This window comes from Tasmannia lanceolata, unplaced genomic scaffold, assembly GCF_043159265.1.
Source record: "Tasmannia lanceolata isolate RefF3 unplaced genomic scaffold, GAP_Taslan_0.1 ptg000029l, whole genome shotgun sequence".
NCBI classification, from domain to species: Eukaryota; Viridiplantae; Streptophyta; class Magnoliopsida; order Canellales; family Winteraceae; genus Tasmannia; species Tasmannia lanceolata.
In genome coordinates this window covers 5,905,778-5,928,562 of record NW_027518706.1, presented here as the reverse complement: position 1 = coordinate 5,928,562, position 22,785 = coordinate 5,905,778, and the positions used below count along the sequence as shown (strand labels likewise).

Sequence of the window (22,785 nt, the reverse complement as noted above, 5' to 3'; positions counted from 1 at the left end):
CACCATCGTCCCATTCTTCATTTTCTTCTGGAATGTTGCGCTTTCTTGCTTGACCCGCGCTTCCTATTATCAACAATCTCCCTATCTTCCTCTTCTTCAACCCTATAACCCTTCATGTCTGAATTCTCCTCCAAATCCTGTACCGGGTAACTCCGAATTGATTCAAGTGCATCCATTACAAAGAAAGACTGTCAAATACAACTGATTTACAATTGCAACTTCAACAATGAAATAACGCTAAAATTCATCTAATAAGAGTGTCTATAACATGATAAACCAAATAAAGCATTAGCCCCGAATCGACAACTCGTTTCCAAACCTGCAATAAAAGAAACAGAAAATCAAGCATCCATGGCATTTTAAACCAACTGATTAACTCACACAGACACGCATGCACACAAAAATACCGCAATCCCAAAACCCTAACCCTAATAAATAGAAAAAAAAACCTAATAAATAGATAAAAAACCAACAAAACCCTAAACAAATAGAAAAAAAAAAAAAATCACACCATCCGTCTAACCGAAGACACGAAAAGAAAATTGATTCCTCTAGTCCAAACCAAAACCCGAAAAACTGAAAAGAATTGATCCTATATATAACCAAAAACTAAAAAAAGAATTCAACCAAGACCCACATTTTCAAAAAAATAAAAATAAAAATCAACCAAGACCCTATATATTAAACTCGATTCAAATTCAAAGGAATCGAAATCCTATTACATAAACCAAAATCATAGAAGATGGGAAATATTCTATCTGCACGTATAAAAACCTGAAAATCTTCATCAGAATCAAATAAAAAAAAAAAAAACTAAAATCTCTTATAGTACAAAAGGAAAGAAGAAGAAAGAAATGAGGAGAGTGAAGAAGAGAAGGGTACCGGGAATTCTATATGGGTCTGACCCTAAACTCCTCTGAAGATATGAAATGATAGGATTTTTTTCGCTTTCTTTTTTTTTTCCCCTTGAATTTTTTGTTTGTTAAAGAATAGAAGAGTGATGTGTTGTACGCACTCTTCAGTGAGAAGGTGTGATTGATTACACAAAGTATTCGCGGAATGCGTAGTACGCACCCCTCTCTTTCTACCTTTTAAGAACGGAAAGAAGGAAGGAAGGAAGGTGTTCCTCCGGACAATCTTTGCCGAAGTTTATACGGTGAACTCGCGCCATATATATTGCGGCAAACGAAAGGGCAGTGATGAGGAGAGGGGGCGAATATATCATTTTCTGTAATAAATTCACCCCTTTTCGGATAAGTTCACCCTATATATTTTACAACCGAATAACTGATACACTCTCCCCATTTTTATTACAACGTATACTCTCTCTCTCTCTCTGACATGAACCTCTGGTGGGGCCTCAGAGGTGAATTGTTTAGATCTTTGAACCAGGTAGGCCCCACCTGTATGTGCTTGTTCTGGCCAAGGTTTAAAATTTCGGTTTCGGTAACCGTTTCGGACCCCACCAAAAACCGAAATTTCGGTCCAAAATTTGGTAATTTGGTTCCAAATTCCGAAATTTCGAACCGAAATTTCGAAATTCCTAAATTCCGGCCGAAATTTTGTAACACTTTTTTTTGTTTTAATAAATAATGTCATTAATTTCGAACCGAAATCCGAAATTTCGGTCCGAAATTTGGTAAAGGGCAAAAAATGAATTTTGGAAAATTCCGGTTTTGGTCCCCCACGGGTATCCGAAATTTTGGATTTCGGTCGAAATTTTAAACCATGGTTCTGGCAAACGGGCGGGTTGGGTTGGGTTACGTTACCCGCTGGTCATGTGGGTGCGGGTCAAACGTGTTGACCCACATCCATACGGGTCAGCACTTAGGTGACCCGCATCCACTGCGGGTGGCCAACCTGTTGGTTTGAGTACATTTTTTTTGGGTGAATAAGGAAATTATAGCAGAAAAAAAAAAAATAGAACAAGAGACTTAGAAAAATGCCGGAGTACCCCCATTGCAAACGAACCCTTGTCCCTTTTATACTAGGTTGCATTTCCTCTTAATCTAGACCGTCAAATTCTCTTTTTCTTTGATCTCACGGTTCGTATGGATTGTTTCTCAATGAAGTAACACAAAATGCGGGTACCCACGGGTTCACCCGACCCAACCCATGTTTTGGCGGGTTGGGTGACCTGCGGGTCACTAATTTTGACAGGTCACTCAAATGCCAACCCATACCCACAAATTTGCGGGTGATCAGTTGTGTCGACCCACGGGCATGAGTCGATTTTGCCTGGTCTAGTTCTCACAAATAGTACTCTCTCCTCTCTCTTTGAGCACAAACAGTCCAAAGAAAGAATGGTTTAGATCTTTCAAGAAGGTGGACATCATAAAAGGTCTATTTACAAAAAAGAGAAAGAAAAAATCAATTGTCCCGCTTGATTCGAAGATCCAAACTGTTCATAGGATGATCAATTGGGCCCACCTGGCCCATAAAATCAATTGAGCCCACCTGGCCCATAAAATCAACTCCGTAGGATGATCCACTCCGATAAGATTTTACAGATCGGAGAGTTAGGATCATCATAAAAAGTGTATTTATAAAAAAAATCACTTCGGCCCACTTGATTCGAAGATCCAAATTGTTAATTTTTTTGGGCACCAGTGTAAATAAGCCTTTCCCATAAAATCAACCCCAAAGGATGATCCAAACCTTCCGATTGGGGAGTTAGGATCATTATATGGAGATGGTTTTTGGGGAAAGGCCAATTAACATTGGACCCCATCAAATGAACGGTTTGGATATTTGAATAAGGATCATAATGAATTTTCTAATAAATATGTGTTATATATGGTACTGATATTGAAACCTATGCTTATAGACCATGCAAGCAATGCAAGGTCTTCCAAAACAAGAAGTTTGAAATTTTGTCTTCAACTTAGAAGGGTTGACAGCAGAGGAGAGACAAGATGCATATGCTAATCTTGTGACTATCGATGTGGAACACTTCAATGTGATTAAAGAGCTTAATGATGAAGAGAAGCGGAAATGGATCTAACTTCTAAGCCAACGCCCACCAACCTAACCGGCATGGCTTCTTTTTGGCAAAATCACATAAAAAGTCCTACCAATCAACATGCATAGTTCTGATTAGGGCTGCAATAGGGTCGGGTTGGGTCGGGTTTTTCAAAACCCTAGCCCAACCTTGGATCCCATTATCTCGGTCCTGACCCGCCCTGACCCTGAGTCAGGGCCGAAGAACCTCAACCCATGGCCCGCCCTACAGGGCTTAGTGCTGGCCCAGGCCCGCCCTGATTGGCCCTGATTGGGCATGGCCGGGCCGGGCCGGCCCTAATTGACCCTAGTGCAAATACCTGTTAACTTGTTAAGAGTGCCAAAAATAAAGCAACCACTTATCATATAGAACAAAATGATCAATAAACAGAGAAAGGGAATAAAATAAGACAATATGAATTCAACAACATGACGGGCAACAGAGACAATTAATAATAATAATCTAAAGAAACATCAATCCAAGATAATAGAAAACATTAGCAAAAGAAACATGCATAGATGGTTCAATTCTATAATAGAAAACTCAGGGTCGGGTCGGGTCAGGGTACCCGAGGCACTAACCCAGAACCTGACCCGACCTGAGTCAGGGTCTAAAAAAATGAACCCTGACCCGCCCTCAGGGTTGGAAAATCCAGCCCTGACCCTGTTCGGGTTCAGGGCGGGTCAGGGCTGACAGGACCAAACTTGCACCCCTAGATCTGATATTGATGAATGTTTTGTTCTTCATTTGTTTAATTTAAAGATCAATTAACTTTTATTTACATGATATGTGCTTTCTTCACTGAACGTTGGAAGAAGAATTTGGAAAGCAGGGTCACTGAGCCTAGCCTGCACTTGTTAAGCTTGGCATATTAATTAAATACTCCCTGTATACAAGAATCTGTCTAGATATGTCAACGTATGACTGAATATTCTCTCAATTTCATTGCAGTACTTGGATACAAAAAAAGGCATAGTTTAGCTCATTGCGCTACTTTCTTAAGGGTTATTGTTTGTTGTATAAATGTTTCCCAGCTGCATTTATTTTTTGCTATACATACATGTTTCCCAGTTGCACATTGCAGTACTTTCTTAGATCCAAATGGGATCCATGCTTCTGTAGCAAGTGATTTCAAAGTCAGACCCTTCTTCTTGTTTGCCTAAGTAAGCAGTTGAACCCTTATACATATCTCATGAGTATCTCATTATAGAGGTCCACACCACACATGGGAATTTGGCTCCAAGTCGCCCAGCTTTTGAATGACCCAACTGGTGTTGGATGCCATGAGGCAATCAATCAGCCCCTCTTTCAAGTTAATTGAGTTGTGATTAGTAGTCTTTATAGGACATGTAATCTGTGTATAGGAATAACTACTTTGCTGTTTTCTCCGCATTTTTAGTTTTAGCTTCTCATGATGAACACTAAAAAGGGTGGTTGCTATATCATTTTGCCATATTGAATACTAAATGGAATCCCTCTTTGAATGCGTGTGACCATGTTCACGGATTGGAAAGGGGCCCTGAGCATAGTTAACTGATAATGGTATAAAAATTAAAATGAAAAATCAGTTTCCCACTCAATATAGCCATTGAACCTGCTAGTTCAGCTCCGGAAATTTATTTGTCAGCTGAATTCAGCCATTTCTACAAGTACTTTTTGGTTCACAAACGGATAAAGATAGTTATATACCTTTCTGTTAACTTGGATGAATGGGCATGTGAAGACTCTGTATTCCAATTTCTAAGACTTAAACATATATGCTTGCATATTTGATGAAGATGTAAAAGTTCAAAGAAATAATTTTTTTTTCACTAACTTAAAAAAAAGGGTTTTTCACCATCATTTGTTGGGTTTGTCACTAATCTAATCTCTCTCCATTATCTGCATTTCTTTGACAGGCAGAGGTTGTTCAACCTGCCTTTGCACTAGGAAAGCCTCAACTTCAGGGACTCCTATACATGAATGGAGCATGGTAATGGAGATGCACCGAGTCATGATCGTTTTTGTACATGACAACTACTTTGAGAACAACCAATTTGTTATATACTTTTAGATCAAATTAAAGTCTGCCCACAGTTCATGTTAAATGGGGGGCACATAATCCTACGCGCGGGCGTGGGGTGGGGGATCATCTCCCCAAACTAATTTGTAAATAGTTGTAGACACCCAATTTTGTCAAGGTGGAACTAATGGTAGGTTGTCGCGAGGAAGAATCTCATGTCGAGTCCTAAAGCATCGGTTCCTTTTCTCTCAATCTCTCTTTAGGTTATTGAAACAGAAAAATACTTTTCGAAAATGATTTTAACTCAAAGATGCAACAAAAGCATGTCTTTACGCATCACCCTCCTTTTACGGTAGAACCAAAAAGCCCGTTATCACACGGCATGTCAGCCGAGAAGTTAACTTTGAGTAAAAAACATCCATTTTTACCCAACAACACTTCGTGTCCCGAAAGCTAACGATATTAGATTCATTAGAATCTCCCCGGAACGAGGAATCTAACGGATTTGACCGCACGCGATTCGGAGTCCAATCGGAGGAGTTATGGTCAGCCGAAATTCCCCAAAAGAGATGAAAAATCAGTCTTTGACAAAACACAAAAGACGGGAAATCACATTTCCCCATACAACCGGCATGGCACTGATGGGACTCCAAATTTCGTAAATTGTGAAATTGGATTTTCTAATTTCGCAATTTGCGAAATTTGAGTGGAAATTTACAAAAATACCCCCCCAAATTCTATAAATAGAGGGCGCGTAAATCAGATTTTAACTTCTCTCTGGTTTAGATTTTTAACTTCTGGATATTTCTCTTCTGGTTTTTCAGTTCAAAACATTTTCCTGATTTCCAGAAAACCCTAGTTTCTTTACTTTAGAAGAGAGAAAGTAGAGAAATTCTTAGGTAGCTCACACTGGGCGTCGGCATTCCACCGAATTTCCGAAGATCCGTAGCGACATCTTTCAAATATTGCCGTTCTTCCGCCGAATTTAATAGAACTACGAGCTATTTTTTTCAATAATAGCGTCGTTGTACAAATAAATCCTATGTCCAATTCACTTGATATTGATTCATATAGGCTCCAAAGGGTTTTCTAACTCCAATTGGCTTTCCAATTGAGTTTATGAGTGTTAGAATTCTGTTTAGAGGGTTAAGGAACATATATATAGGCTAGGGTGAAAACTAGTTGTTTGAGTGGCATTTTAGTAAAAACCACCAAGTTCGAAGAACTAAGCAGATCTCGGCGCACACTTTCTATCTGTTCTCTCTATTCTTGTTTGTACATTTGGTTCTATCTTTAGCTAGTTGCAGTCTTGTGCGATGCACGGGGCGAAGAAAAAATTATGATCTTACGGATTTGTACAAATCAATTTAGAAATGTTCCTATTTTTATGGGATTCTTTATTGGGAAATTTTATTGTGTTAAATATTTATTGGAAAACTTTATTGCGTTAAATGCGTATTTTGCAATTTAGATGAAATCAATTCAGAAAAGTTCCTATTTTTTTGGGACTCTTTATTGGAAAACTTTTTTGCGTTAAATGTTTATTGGAAAAAGATACTTTACTAAGGTTTCGTGTGATAGAGGAATACGTGTGAAAGGCGGTTCATTTTCCTATTTTTGTTTAGCTACTCTTAAAGAACTTTTGGAATTTCAAAAGTGTGAAACGGTGTGCAACATCCCCTTAAAGCGTTTTTAAATTTCGGAATGCAGTGGGGGTGCCACATGGTGCCACCCCAGCTTACCACATTCAGCTTTCTATATATAGATAGATAGATTTGTGGATTGTTGTTTGATTTGCCATTAAGTTTGAATTCCACATTATTTCTGGCAAAAGTTTTTAAGACCCAATTTACCCCGCTCTTGGGTTGCCATCTCACTTTGTATTTTCATAATAGTAATCTAGTTACCACAACAATAGTCAGTAAAACGTGATTCAGCAAAAAAATAGGAAAGACAAAATTTCGAGTTTTATACGGCATTGGTTAAGAAAAAGGAAGTAAAAAAACGGAAACACAAGAAAATGAGTTTAGAATTTTGTCATTTACAAAATATGGTGGGGTCAAATAAGAAAGTTGGCCCAAAAAATATGTTTAAAACGTTTAAAACGCCTTTAAAATGTGTTTTAAACATTTGCCTTAAAAAAATGGAGTTTTCTTCGTAGTAAAAGTTTTAAATGGCACACTAATAAAATACTTTTTTTTTTGGAAAAAAAAAACGCCATTTAAAACGGAGTTTTGCAAACAATGGTCAGTATTGGATTGGATTTATCCATATCCCACATGTACCTGTTGTAGTTATCCATGAGACCTGTCAGTTGTGATTACTTAGATAGAATTTCCCTTTTTAAAGAACTCTCAATTGAAGAGAGCATTCATTCGTTTCTTATCATCCTATTGACCACCACAAATTAGCTTAAAATAATGGGATTTTTGCTGATTAGTCCCTACATGACAAAATAATTGCTTATTAGTCCCTCAGAATAGCATATTAGTTGAACAGTCCTACTTTTAGAAAATATTTGCTAAAAGGTCTCTAAAACTCACGAACTTCATTTTTCTCGGTTAAAATTTTTAAAATGACAAATTTACCCTCCAACCCATTTAATTAGTTTTAGCGTTTTTTGATTTCCCTTCCAATATTTTTGGAAAAAAACTAGGAAATAAGCAACAATATTATCTCTTCCAATATTCTTGTTAAAAAACCTTTAAAAAAAATCATTGTAGGAATTAAACAAATTTAAAATCCCTCTAAAATAAATTAAATAGGGTCAGTTTGAGATATCTTTTCTTTATCGAAAAATAAAGTAAGAAATTATCGGAATATTTTTTGTTTCTAACTTTTCTAAGAAATTCCTATCTTGGTTGGACTGCAAGAAAATATCTCTGATGGAAAATTATTACTATGGAAATTTTTTTCCATTGAGGAATTATGTCTGATTAATTTAGAGGGATAACATCATAAACCGAAGGTCCCTAACACCTTGTCAATAAATATAGAAATGCTATCAAGTAATTTTTTTGGTTCAAGATGCTAATTTAGCCTTTGTTGCACTACATTATATACCTAATAAGTGAGAAATATTTTATAGAACTCATTGAGAATAGACAGGATGACGAAAATTGATACATTTATTACCTGGAGCAATGTACCCAATAGTTCCCTTTAATCCAGTTGTGCTGCTTTGATCTTTAGATGAGCTCTGAATGATTCTTGGATAAAACTTGGCTAACCCAAAATCACCCACATGAGCATTCATGTCTTCATCCAAAAAAATGTTGCTTGGCTTTAGATCACAATGAGCAATCGGTGTATGGCAATGATGGTGAAGATAATCCAGTGCAGAAGCTATGTCAATTGCTATGTTTAATCTCTTAATGAAGTTTAAACTTCCTAATTGATGTTGCCCATCTAATTTTGAATGCAACCACTTCTCTAGACTCCCATTTGGCATGAACTCAAGCACGAGAGCTTTGAAATCATTACCTCCAAAATCGATGCTTGAACAAGAAGTTATGATCTTCACAAGATTTCGATGACGAATGTTTCTCAATGCGTTGCATTCAGCTATGAAACTCTTTGAAGCTCCCCTTAAGTGAAGGTTGAGCACTTTGACAGCAACAACATTTTCAATGCGACTGAGGATTCCCTTATAAACTGATCCATAACTTCCCGTGCCTATCAAATTGGCTGAAGAGAACCCATCTGTTGCTTTACAGAGCTCTGCATAAGAAACCTTTAAATGCCGGCCCTCCATAGAAGATAAGGAAGATGGTTTCTTCCTTGACTTTCTTACTCAATAAAGTGAAGCAGGGACACACAATAAGAAAATCAAACATACAACCGCACAAACTACTAGGATGATTACTCTAGAAAGATGGGCTTTTCCTCGTCTGCCATTAGCTAGCACTGGGCATGCAGGCAACATTAATTTTGGGATACCACCACAAAGATTATCATTTCCGACGACTGAAATTGCACTGGCATTTCCAAAGACCCCTTGTTTTGGAACTTCACCCTCAAAATTATTGAAAGACAAGTTTAGATATTGTAGAAACTTAAACCCCTCTAGATATTTTGGAATCTTCCCTGAGAAGTTATTGTATGAAAGATCAAGGGCTTCAATGGAAGTTAATGTAGTAAAAACTGACGAAACATCTCCTTGGTAGGCATTACCCTGCATATAAAGTTCTTGCATGCTCTTACAATTTGCAAGAGTACGTGGAATTTCACCTGACAATTTGTTCCCAGAAACATCCAATAGCTCTAGAAGTTTCAAGTTACCCACTTCTGATGGGAGAGAGCCAGTAAAAAAATTTCTAGATAAATAGAGTGCAATTGATAGCGAAGAAAGGCCAATAATTTGTTTTGGTATCGTACCACGAGGGTTATTTCGAGAAAGTCTCAATGTTAAAAGTTTTGTACAGTTTGCAAGAGATAGAGGTATGCTTCCTTGCAGGTTGTTTGATCCTAAATCGAGGTTGGTCAATTGAGTAATATTTCCAATATCGTATGGGATTTTCCCGGACAAACTATTATTTCCCAAGTAGAGTCGTTGTAAGTTCTGGAGCCTCCCAATTGAAGTGGGAATAGAACCCGTGATGAAGGTTTCATATATACCCAAAGTTTGTAAGTTGATGAGATTCCCGATCTGACTAGGGATGTTACCAGAAATTTGGTTTTCTCCTATTCCCAACAAATAAAGGTGAGTTGAGAGATTGGCTATGGAGTTGGGAAGTGGGCCAGCAAAATGATTTCTCTGTAAGGACAACTCATATAGATTATTACAGTTGGTCAAAGAAGTGATAAATTTCAAGTCGTCAGCTCTACCAAGGCCTAGGTAATTATAGCTCAAGTCAAATCTGAGTAGATTCTTTGCCCATCCAATATTTTCAGGCACTGGTCCGCTAAACTGGTTATCATCCATATCAAGCCATTCAAGACTTGAAACATTGGATAATGAATTTGGAATGTGTCCGGTAAATTGATTGCCTCCTAAAAGTAGATATTGGAGATTAGGAAGAGAGAATCCTATGTTGGGTGGAAGGGTTCCGTGTAACTGGTTATTTGTCAAGGCAAACTGGTTAATAGACGAGAGATAATTATAAAAAGAGGAAGGAACCGTACCAGATAATGAATTTACAGAAAGGACGATTCATTTCAAGTTATTAATTCGGACCAGGTCATCTGGGATGTGTCCCACCAAACTATTTGCACCTAAATCGAAATAGATGAGAGATGAAACGTTCCCTACTTGAGGTGGAATGCTCCCTGTAAGATGATTATGACGAAGAAACAACCCGGATAGCTCCGGTGGAGTGCTAAGTTGTATGGGAATTTTCCCTGTTAACTCATTGTAACTCAATTGGATGACTCTGAGGTCCCTACAGTGGGTGAGATGGGAATTATAGCTCATATTAAGATGTCGCAGTCTAAATAGACGGCCAATATCTGGGGATATTTGGCCATTGAAGCTGTTTTCTTGGAGGTGTATTTCCCTAAGAAAGGTGAGGTTGGATATGGCAGGAGATAAAGTACCCACCTAGTTCTGCCCACTAAGGTTCAATACAGTGACCCTTTGATGCCTCCGACCGCACGTGATTCCATTCCAGTGGCAGAAATGGTTCCATGAGGATAAGGCTCCAAGAGGATCACTTCTTATCCCATCCTTGAAGGCGAGCAGAGCCATTCGATCGGTTTCGTTTCCAAGTAAGGTGGTGGTGGTTGCAGAATTCGAATGTACTATGTTCATGGCAAAGAAGAGATTTACAGAGAAGATGATTGACCAAAGCACACTAAGAAGACTCATACCTAGTAGCTCCATCCGGGTTGAAGCTCTTCTTGTGCCGAGCAGAGACAAGATTTTATTTATTTTTTGTCTCCCAATTTCATTTGATCACACTCGACCTTTATACAGTACGAAATGATGATCACACTAGAATACGAGACCCTCTAACTGGCACCAGCCGCCCCTCTCAGTCTCTCACACTGATATCGACACATATATTTTGATACTGACACCACTAACACACTAATATCCACAGTTATCTATGTTCATATTGGCACCACCCACACAGTTATCTATTTTGATACTGACACCACTCACACCGGGACCATTTTTCCACCGTCACTTCACGCGGCAGATAAATTAAGTTTGAAAAGGACACGAATACCCTTTATTTATAGCGTAGTATGGCCTATGGCCCTATGGGTGGCATTATGATCTTCCCACCCTTCCTTTGGATTTATGGAATCTTGTGGAAAGTTTGGAAAGGGAAAAAAAATTAAAATTGCCTACTCTTTACTCATGGAAAAAATAACTTGAACCCACCCAAAGAGAGCCACAACAATCCATTTCTTTCACTAATATAATTTTGTCCCTCGAGGTACTGTTTTCGTTTTGCTGTTGGGCGTTCTCTTTTTGCACCCAAAGGGGCGGATCGAGGCACATATAGCATGAGTGGGCCATGGCCCCCTAATTAATTGCAAAATCCCTTTTATGGTTTATGGCCCTACATGCATGCTTAGCTAGTTTAGTGGCTTTACATACAAGCTTAGTGGTCATGGGAAAGCGAAATGAATCATATGAAAAGGGAAATCGATTTTAGGCGAGGCCTGGGAGAGTGTTTTTAGAATTGATAAATTCACACCTAAAGAATTCAGTTAGGCCCCCAAAGGGGCAACTTTATCAGCTCCCATCGAAGGCAAAAAAAGTAGTAATTGTTGGTGTTGGGGATTTTAAAAATAAAAGTGGTGTTGAAAATAAAAAGGTTTTAATATTTTAGAAAAGAAGTGGTTTTTAAAATATAAGATTTGCAGGCAAAACATACAAAGAGTCAAAGATGACGAATTTTTTTGTCTCCCAATTTCATTTTAATATTTTCTTGACTCGAGTAGCTTTGGTCTTGCTCGTGTTTCACGAAAGCCTCACCTACCAATGAAATTTCTTGACACCTAATTCCACTCCAAAAAAATTCTTAACTTGTGTAGGGTATCAATTAAATTGACTTCATGAGTTTATTTATTAGGTCTTTAGATTAAATTACACGGCTTGCACAGTTATTAAAAGACCTCCCTCTAGTGTGTGTTCAAACTTAAAGCCAATCTGTCAAATGGGACCGAATTACTAAGAGAACATCCGGTTTGACTGATTCAACGATGTGGCATTACAGTTTCAATCGTGAGAAGGTGGATGATAACTACCTGAACAATGGAGGACCTCAGAATAAGGGAACACATCATGGGTAGTTACAAAAAATGTTCCCTCCAAGATAACGTTGGGTAATGAAGAACGGTTACCAGATTAAAGTTAGCAATGAATTTATCTTCTTAGGTGAGTCTATCTCTTTAATTAAAGTATCCCTCACCAGCGTTCTGTCTGTAATACACGGCCTCTCAACAATTAAATATAAGATTTGTTTTATGTTATTAGATTAGAAATTTAAATACGAAGTGGGGGCTACTTGAAGACACCTATAAGAAAATTGATACAACTACTGTCTTAGTTGATCGGCGGTCGGATATTTCACAAGAGAGATTAGATTGATTGAAAAGCTGTAGATCTTTGGTCGGACTGTTGGGACCCTCAGATCACCAATCCCATAATCAAGATTTTCGAACGTTTTAGCCCTGTTGAACGGCTTATCACATTGGATTTGACACCGAGTTTAGGAAGCGTATACCAAAAGCGCCTTTTGCACAAGTTGGAGTGTATGTTTTCGACTTATCTATGTTGCCTGATGCAAGTTGATTCCGACTTCGTCGATTGCCGAATCAAAATAAAATAAATAAACTAGAATCTTAGCTATGAAAGCGGATGCATTGCCCATCTAAAAAGGAGAGTTTCCAAACTTAACACAGCCTATTATAGATGCGCAACCTATAAACCTACCAAGAAATTTCCACTCCAAAAAATTTCTTAACTTGTGTAGGGTATGCCTCGGTTGAAAATTACTACAAATTACATCAACTTTTTTTGTGAGGAGGAAAAATCATTGCTCTCTTGGATTGAGTCCGCCATCAATTGACTTGACTTCATCAGTTTATTTATTAGGTCTTTGGATTAAATAACATAGCTCGCTCAAAGCTTTTGGCTTGTATGGGAATCTAGAAAGATGAACAGTTATTAGAAGCATGGTTTTAAATTTCGGACCATGGGAATCTAGAAAGATGAACAGTTATTAGAAGCATGGGTGGGGACCGAAACTGAAATTTGGCAAAATTTCGTGAATTTCAGTCCAAAATTTTGAGAAAACCCAGATTTGTTTTCAAAAAAAGAAATGTTACAAAATTTTGTCCAAAATTTCAAAATTATTTAAATAACCTTTTTAAATTATTACCAAACTTCGACCGAAATTTTGGAATTTCAGGGGTCCGAAACCGATACCGAAACCCATATTTTAAACCATGATTAGAAGACCCCTCTAGTGTGTGTTCAAACTTAAAGCCAGTCTGTCAAATGGGATCGAATTACTAAGAGAACATCCGGTTTGACTGATTCAAGGATGGGGCATTACAGTTTCAATCGTGAGAAGGTGGATGATAACCACTTGGACAATGGAGGACCTGAGAATAAGGGAACCCATCATGGGTAGTTACAAAAAAAGTTCCCGGCCTCCAAGAGAACGTGGGGTAATGAAGAACGGTTACCAGAATAAAGCTATATAAGGAGACGTTTGTCTCCATGGAAGAGGTCACAAAACCAAATCCAAACATGTTTTTAGCATTTTATCTTTTCTTTTAAGCACTTGTACCCTTTACTTTTCATAACTGTAGCTATACTTGGATTAAGTTAGCAATGAATTCATCTTCTTAGGTGAGTCTATCTCTTTAACTAAACTATCCCTCGCACTAGCGTTCTGTCTGTGTCCCTTTTGTCATTTAGCTTGAGTCCAACGATCTACTGCCCCTGAGAGTCTCTATGTTTAGAAGTCACGAGTACACTTGAAAAGTCCTTTCCATCTGTGTAAGTACAGAGGAACCCTCACACACCCTCACACACTCCACATGCACACACCAAAATCAGATGGTCACACTGACTGACGGCGCAGGAGCGCCCCTCCATACCAATCGAAAGCCACCACTCTTTTTGGCACGTACAGTGGGACACGATGCATTGCATAGCATTTAGATGGCTCACAATACATGACGTAAAACTACGGGCCTCAGTGTTTCCCGGAATTCTAGTGACTCTAATGTTTCTAGTAGTGTTGATATACATGATAAAGTGACTTCTAACTGGGAAAATCCTTTGCTAGAGGAAAATCTAAATAACGCTGAATTTTTTTGTCTCCCAATTTCATTTTTTCTCACTTGACCTTTATATGGAAAGAAATGAAGATGCATTGACTACCGATTACATTTTATCTATCAATGAAATTTCTTGACTCCTAATTCCACTCCAAAAAATTTCTTTACTTGTGAGGAAAATTACTACACATTGCATCAACTTTTTTTGTGAGGAAAAATTATTGTTCTTGGATTATGTCGGCCATCAAGTGACTTGACTTCATCAGTTTATTTATTAGGTCTTTAGACTAGATGAGTTGTTATATGATGAAAGGTTTCAGACTCCATTATTTTTCAAAAAGTACCGTACGGCCCACACCATAGGATGATCCAAACCGTCCATAAGATGGGACACAGCCTAAATAGGTTGTGCCCCAAAAATCATTTCCATAGGTTGATCCGAACCATCTGATCTATGGAGGGACTGCACATCAGAGGGTTGATCATAGAACGGATGGTTAGGATCAACCTATGGATATGATTTTTCGGGCACAGCCTATTTAGGTGTGTCCGAAAGTCCATAGTGGGCGACTCTTTTTGCAAAAACCCCTAGATTAAATAACACGGCTCGCTCAAAGCTTTTGGCCCTCTTTGTTTTGGATTTTTAGAATCAATTTTGATAACAAAACTGATTATTGGATGCAAATTACGTTTAGTTTTGAGTCCAATGATCTGTTTTGGACTCAAAATCGATTCACAAAATCCAACACAAAAGCGGGCTTAGAAAATTTCATGACTAACCGTTTATAGTTGGGTCAACATAGTATATGCCATGCTGGCATTTAATGAGCGTGTGGAGGAATGTGCCTATATGGGAATCTAGAAAGATGAACAGTTATTAGAAGACCGGCTCGCAAATCGTAGGGTTGGAATGATCCTATAGAGCTGATTTTTTGTGGACACCCTATCTATGTGAGGGCCAATTAAATGAATGGTGTGGATCACCCAAAAAATATGCCCTACACTGTATTTTAAGCTAGTGTGTAGACAACTTATTTACACTTGTGTGTAGAAACCGTTCTCTCTCTCTCTCTCTCTCTCTCTCTCTATATATATATATATATATATATATATATATATATATATATATATATATATATATATATGAGGAAAGTGTCTCTAGTCTCTCCCCTAGATAAGCTTATCTACTCCTCCCTTTAAAAAACCACAGTGGGCCCACGCTGTTTGGATGATCCAAAGCATTCATTTGATAGATCCTAACATAGATAGGGTGTGCCCAAAAACTCAGCACCAAAGGGTCATCCTAGAACTTCGTTTTGTTGGGCACACCGTGTCCAAAATGGACGCATATAAATGTGGACGTTTATATGTGTCCATTCTGGGTACCACAAGGCACCAGGGTTCCCATGGGTTAAATCATTCACCTTACCTTCTTGTTTTGATGCTAACAAACCAAAATTGATTAGCATTGATGGACTAATGTGTTGCTTTGATATGTTGTGTTCTATACAGAAATTTCATATGTCAATCGTCATTATACAACTCAACACAGCACATGGCTTGCAGATCCACACACATAATGATCAAGAGCTTGCACTCACAGTGAAGACATCATCCTTTGAAGATGTTCAAGTCAAGAAGCTCGAGATGAAGATCTCACAAGCTACCTAGCAAGTGTCAAGAAGAAGCTTGGAGTTGAACTAGCCATTGGTGACACCTCATGCACCTGTCAACATGCATTGAAGATTGGAGGAGTCATAAGAGCCAAACAAGGTCAAGAAGTTAACTCTCAAGTTGAAGGAGTCCAAGAAAGTGTTAGGAGCCAAGACAATCCAAAAAGAATCAAGGTTTACATCTTTTAGATTGTATTTGGAGTCCTCTTGGTTTTATGCACTTTCAAAGGTTTTCAAATGGTTTTCATACTTCACTTTTTATATCTTTGAAACCATACATACACTCAAAAATGTGTTTGAAAACCTAAGACTAAAGCCCAAAGACCATGGCCCAAAGCCCTTGAATTTTAAAGTTAAAATGAAATTTTATAGAGGGCCGGTCGACCGGGGTGTCCCGAGCGACCACGACAAGTTTGCTGGAATTCCACCACTTGCGGAAAAATAGCGGGCCGGTTGACCGGGGGTTAGCCGGACGATCACGGAATTGTTTATGTTGAAATAGAAACAATCCGTCATGGTTTGGGCGGGCGACTGCGATGGGTTGGTTGACCGCGATAGTATTTTTGAGCCGAATTTTTATTCAAATAGATTGCCCTTGCTGGGCGACCGCCATAGGGCCGGTCGACCGCGCCGGTTTGAAATTTGAATTTAAAAAAGAGAGCCCGATAAGGAAAAGCAATGTGTAGATAAGCATTTCTGGCTACCTAAATATGAATTGGGTAAGGAAAAGCAAGGGTTATTCATTTCTTTTTTAGTACATTGATGAATAAATTATGTCAGAACTTTGAACTTCAACTTCCCGGCCTGTCTAAACAATGGCTTAGGGGTTCTACCAGTTGTATCGGCTGCAATATTCATTTTTTTGTCAGATTTGATGCTGTATTTGACTAGAATTGCTTACTTGGTGTGGCCTAAAAATAAAGAAGTCTCGCAAGTGATATCACCTCAGGAGCCAGAGCTCCAACATAGATGCAACAATTTTGGTGCCAAAACAAATGTTTCCATTTACAGTCTTCCTAGAAAATAAATAGTAAGCATGCAGTTGTCCCATAGGAGGACATACACCATATCTTGATTAATTTAGTTTATGCTGGTCTTATTGACTTGATCTTCATATGTTTTAAGAGGCCAAGTCAGTCATTGCCTATCCAGGAAGTGTATTTTTCCCTTTCTTTTTCCTTTTTGTTACTTTTGATTTAGTGGTACTTGATAATAGTTGTTTCGTTCTATGGAGTTAAATAAACAATGTGATGATGGTCTTTGAATTTAAATGTTGTCTAAGAATTTGTTGGAATGAAACCAACGAGGTTGGGGGGAGAAGATGAGTTTCAAGAGAAGAAGATTGTTCTCTTGATGCCAAACACACAAAGAAAGTAACCCAAGTTGTTGTGCAACTCAAAAAACTTCAAATTTCACTAAAAAACCTTACAAATGAAGAAGATACAAGGTCTAAATCTTAGCCCTCATTACAAATCCGAAATTAGCTTTTCTTAGCTATTAGCTTTCCTAAGCACCACTAACACACTATTACATGAAAAGTAAATGGCTAGCACAATTCCAAAACACAAAACATAGTCCCTAGGCCATTAAATACCACAAAAGAGATTTCCAATGTGGTCAAGTCTTATCTTCCAGGCCAAGAAAGTCAAGTAGATAGATGATCAAGATCTAGTGGTGAAGATTAAATTTCAAACAACCCCCCTTAAGCTAGACCACTACAATACCGAGTTTTGCCTTCATCTTGATGAATGTACCGGTCTTCAAAACATTCGCAACTTGATCTTTAGTTTTGCAGAAGCGAACATTGACAACTCTATCATTTACCAAGTCTCGAATGAAATGATACTTGATCCTTATATGCGTGATTTTGCCATGAAAAACTGGATTCTTTGTGAGTGAAATCACCGAACTATTATCACAAAATAAACCTGTACCACCTTGTTGCGGATGTTTGAGTTCTTCTAATATCCATCGTAGCCAGAGAGCTTGACAACGCGCCGAAGATAATGAAATGTACTCCGCTTCCGCCGTAGAAAGAGCAACAACCGATTGCTTCTTTGATGCCCATGAAATTGCACCCGAACCAATGTTAAAAACATAGCCGGAAGTACTCTTGCTATCATAAACACTTCCGCCTGTGGACCCCGATCCGAGAGAGGCAGGGGGATGGGCCCCACACGAAGTCTCAGGGTCATCCACGTGAATGGAGAGCTCTACCAAGGAACTCTCGAAAAAAGTGCCCCTCACAGTATGAGTGGCGATAAAAGGTGAGATACCTCTCGATTCGGGAACTAGCCCAGATTCGAGGCGTACCTTAAACAAAGAAGAGTCGCCATCCAAGGAAGTGGGCCATGGATCCCATACTACGCTCTATTGCAACGGATAACCAGAGATATAAAAGAAGGTTCGTGCCTGGTTACGAATTTGGAAGGTCCGAAGAGCACCTCATCAGCCCAAGTGCAAACACTTGGTCTCTTATGCCATTTACTTAATGATTTTAAAGAGTTTTAGGTGAAAGTCATATGAAATGAGAACGAATATCTCCGAGAAGATGTCTATCCAATCATGCATGTCTCGAAGATGATTAATAAGCACACATAAAAGAAATGAAATAAGTGTCACCTGAGAATAGCTAGGTTATGAGTGTCATACCTAATTAGTGTCTAAGTTCTGGTGTGCAAACACATGCATGCTACAGCTAAAGGTATAGGATCTGTACATGAAAGTAAGAAAACACAGCAAAACATACAACACAAATCAACTCTATACATGACTGGACAAGATGAATCCTAAAACTCTAATGCAGGACTTGACTCGGACCAAGATGGCCATCCATCCCAGCTGCTCTACGTATCCCGGCCTCGGGAAGAATCGGAGTCAACGTAGTTCGATGACCCATTCTAAACTACGATGCCTAACCATCTAGAACCGCTATCCTAGACTCGATCCACTAGACTCGACTGATTTTTAAAGCTTTTTGTACGATTGCTTAAATTCAAGTGAATTATAATTTTTAGGACTCTCTATATGCCCTAACTAATGCAAGTTGATTAGCCTTAAACTAATGCAGGTGGGCCCTACATCCTATGTGTAACTAGGCTGTGCATCCTAAAGAACACCATGGGCTGACTATATGCTTCTTAGTCTAACCAATCAACTTGAGGCCTCCTAACTCTAGGGACACTCATACGACAGGACACACCATATCAATACAAATCAGGACAGCCTCTTAACTCTAAAACACCCCAAATAGTTAGGACAGACTCCTAACTCTAGGGGAAGATCTTTTTGAAAAGGTTTTGAAGATTTTTGTATTTTTGGGAAGGTTTGAAATGTTTATTTTTAAAGGTTTGGCTGGACTTGGGATGTGAATCCCAAGTTGCACTACGTACCCTATAGAAAGGGATCAAGCCAACGTAGTTCTGAAAAGAATTTCCTAACCACTCCTAATGACTCATGATTTTTGAGATTTTTGGTTTTTCAAATGTTTTACAATTGTTTTTGAATTTTCAAGTGTTTTTTACTCAAGAGGACAAATTCCTATCATCATGAGAGTATGACAGACACCTGATATCCCGCAAAGGTTGGACAGCGTCCTATGCTTTGCGGGGGAAAAAGACAGAATCACGACTCTGCAAGGGTTGGACAGCATCCTATACCTTGCAAGAGTGGATAAAAATCACATGATTTGATGAGAAGTTGGAAAGAATCCTAACCCCTATGATGATAGGACAGACTCCTGAAAGAAGGACTGACTCTCTATCTAAGGACAGACTCCTATGCTAATAATTCTAAGAGAGGTGCTAATGAGACATGGTTAGTCTCCTAAAAGAAGAGGAGATAAAGAAGGGTGCTAGTTAGACTGGACAAGTCTCCTAAACATAGAGATGGGCTCCAAGTAACCTTATCATTGCCCTTGCAATGAGAGAGGAGATTCTAGTGTTCAAAGGGGATACACATCTAAAAGACTGGGCAAGTCTTTTAAATAAAAGAGGGGAGTGCTACTTGGACTGAGCAAGTCCCTAATGATGGGCTTAGGCTAACGCCTTCATCGCCTACAGAAAAAAAAATTGAAATTGAATCTTTATACATTTACTTGTAGACACCCCATTTTGAACGAACCCTAATACTGTTGTTTGAATAAAAATCCTTTTAAATGAGTGATTTAATGTCCCCAAATAAACCATAGGGTAGGTTAGGATCCCATGTTGGTCCCTTCAAAATTTCATCGAAATCCGTCGAGGTTCGCCTAGCGAACGAGCGAGGTAGGTAGCATAGTGTACACATAGTGTAAAAAAGTGGAGTGAGTTATCCAATTTAGGGTGACCCAAGAAAGAAGGATGGAATATTTCTTAATGCATTTGAATGTGCTATAGCGGAGTGCACTATCCAAATGAGAGTTGTCCTAGAAAATAAAAGGGAAGGATGTATTATTGATTATCCAAGAGGTGATTGTCCAAGTAAAAAGGGGAGTATATTATCATACAAAAGGGGTGGCTGTCATGAAAAATGAAACAAAATTTAATCGTTCATCTATAAAAGGCAAAGGAAAATGTGAGAGAAGGGTATCCCATTCTCGTTAAGAAGGGGAGTGCAAATACCAAATCAAGGGGTGCTAATATCAGCCCCCATCTCCATCTATTAAAAGAAGTTTGATTGAGTGTTTTTAAGGGGGTCTCACTTTGTAACAGCAAAAATAGAGATAGCAGAGAGAGAGAGAGAGAGAGAGGGGAAAAAGGGGATCGGCATCATCTTCTTCATCTTCTCCGGCAATTTTGCCGGAATCCGGCGAAAAATTTCTAAGCTCCGACCTCATTGCCACCATTAAAGCTACCATTACTTTCGATCACTTCTGACCTCAACCATAGATTTAGCCATTTTCACCCTAGAAACCCTAGATTTCACTTTTAGAAACCCTGGCTCAAGTACAAAAGGCTGAGATTCCCCATTTTCTTCCTTAGAAACCTTGAAATTTTCGTGTTCCTGGCCTCAAACCCTAGATCGATGCTCTTTAACTATAGATCTGCTATTTTCAAGTCTCAAAACTGTGGATCCCTCATTTCTTCAGTGTTAGGCTTCAGATTCAGCTTAGATCGGAGCAACATTAATTTGGATCACTCTTTTCTGGAAAGTTTTCATAGAATTTAGAGGTACAAGAAGAGATTTGAGATCTGATAAGAGGATGGAGGAGCAAGTAGAGGAAAAATTCTATCGGAGCTAAAAGAGGCAGAGGAAAGAAGAAGAAAAAGTGAAGTCCAGGCCATTAGAATTCTGAAGTAATCTTCATTTTTTTTATGCTTAAGATCAAATTACATTTGATACTATTAAGTTGAATTGATGCTTGTGCTTTGTTTTATCTCTATGTCATAAGATTCTGTTGTGTTGCTTGATTTAGATCTGCTTTCAAATCATTTCCAATTTTTGTTAAAGGTTCATGTTCCAATTATTCAAGAGGATAATCAGAGTTTACATGTTTAATATGTTGATATGATATGATCTGTGTGCTTGCGTTACTCTTTGTGTTTGTGTTACTTTGATACTCGGATATGTAGAGTAGATCAGAAGCTAATCATGATTGAGCATTTGATTTGATGAAAAATCCGTTCCCCAGCTTGTTCATCACTTGGAATTTCTTATACTCAGTGTATAGTTAAATAGATCATTATTGTGGTACCTGTGTAGTCCAAATTATTTTGAATGGCGATAATAAAGGATAAGGGTTGCTAGTGTAGCTATCAAAGTAGAGCAGTAATCATATCATTATTGCATATTATCTACCGGTGGATGTTACTATATATTGTTTAATTGCACAAGGGCGGATTACCTGTTTTTTTTTTTTTTTAAGACAAGTGATAGATCATAGAGTTATGCATTTGGGAAATTGCAAGAATATTCACCTGCTTTCAAAATGAAGAAGGGGAGGAGATCAGTTCATACGGTTGTACAAATATGATACTTGCAGCCCACACCCCTTTTTGATAAGTGCAGCCCCTAACCCCTTTTTGATAATTGCAGCCCCTTACCCCTTTTTGATAATTGCAACCCACACCCCTTTTTGATAATTGCAGCCCCTAACCCCTTTTTGATAAGTGCAGCCCCTAACCCCTTTTTGATAATTGCAGCCCACACCTCTTTTTGATATGTGCAACCTCTAACCCCTTTTTATATTGTCAGCCCTCACATTCTCTTTTGATTTTGACAGCCTTTATACACTTGTGTGTGTGTGTGTGTGTGTGTGTGGGCGGGGTGTTCATGTTCACTTACATAGGAAAACTATATATACTGTTGTGGGCCTTATTTATCCTTGAGTTTCGGTGTTGGTATGTTTTAAATGATTGTCATCAGTTGAGTCAAGTAATGGATTTATTTTAGGATCACGATAATTAATTATAAGCCTGAGTATTTGAAAAGGTCAGGATGGAGCCATGGAATTACTGAAATATGGTAGTGTTTATATATGAATCTTTAGATTTTTTATAGTAACACTAATCAATTTTAATGGTCACACGAAGTTATTTTGCCTCCCTGACTTCAACAGATTCACTTCATTTTTGCTCTAACTGTTGTTCTGATAATCTTTAAGAATAGAAATGAAATGGTTGGTCATCAGTTATATAGAGTAATGAAAATGAGAAAGGGTAATGATGGTATAAGTTCATTCTAATAGTTTGTGGGTAGGTTCTAATTTTTATTTTGATTGGGTTTAGTTTTTATTAGCCAGGTTCTAATCTGTATGATTTTAGGGTGGTATCTTTCCTACCATTTGTCAGTTAAGAAATGGATATTATGCATGTACCTAGTGTGTTGGTCTTTTGTAGAGGTTATAAAAATTATGTTAATTTCTAAGCATTTCTTTCTCTTTC

General features: G+C 38.3%; 1 protein-coding gene across 1 annotated transcript; it reads right to left on the bottom strand.

Moving 5' to 3' along the window:
- Window positions 1–17: 17 nt before the first annotated feature.
- Window positions 18–8,757, bottom strand: LOC143858975 (putative LRR receptor-like serine/threonine-protein kinase At3g47570). The gene is made up of 4 exons (XM_077369663.1): window positions 8,139–8,757; window positions 775–782; window positions 278–319; window positions 18–188 (listed from the first exon to the last, which is right to left on the bottom strand). The coding sequence occupies exons 1-4, from the start codon at window positions 8,755–8,757 to the stop codon at window positions 18–20; spliced, it is 840 nt and encodes a 279-aa protein (XP_077225778.1).
- Between the last annotated feature and the right edge of the window lie 14,028 nt (window positions 8,758–22,785).

Excerpts from the sequence above, each read along its gene's own strand:
- LOC143858975 (XM_077369663.1), bottom strand. The coding sequence starts at position 8,757 with ATGGAGGGCCGGCATTTAAAGGTTTCTTATGCAGAGCTCTGTAAAGCA. Across the intron at positions 189-277 it reads CGGGGCTAATGCTTTATTTG|TCTTTCTTTGTAATGGATGC; the intron begins GTTTATCATGTT and ends TGTATTTGACAG.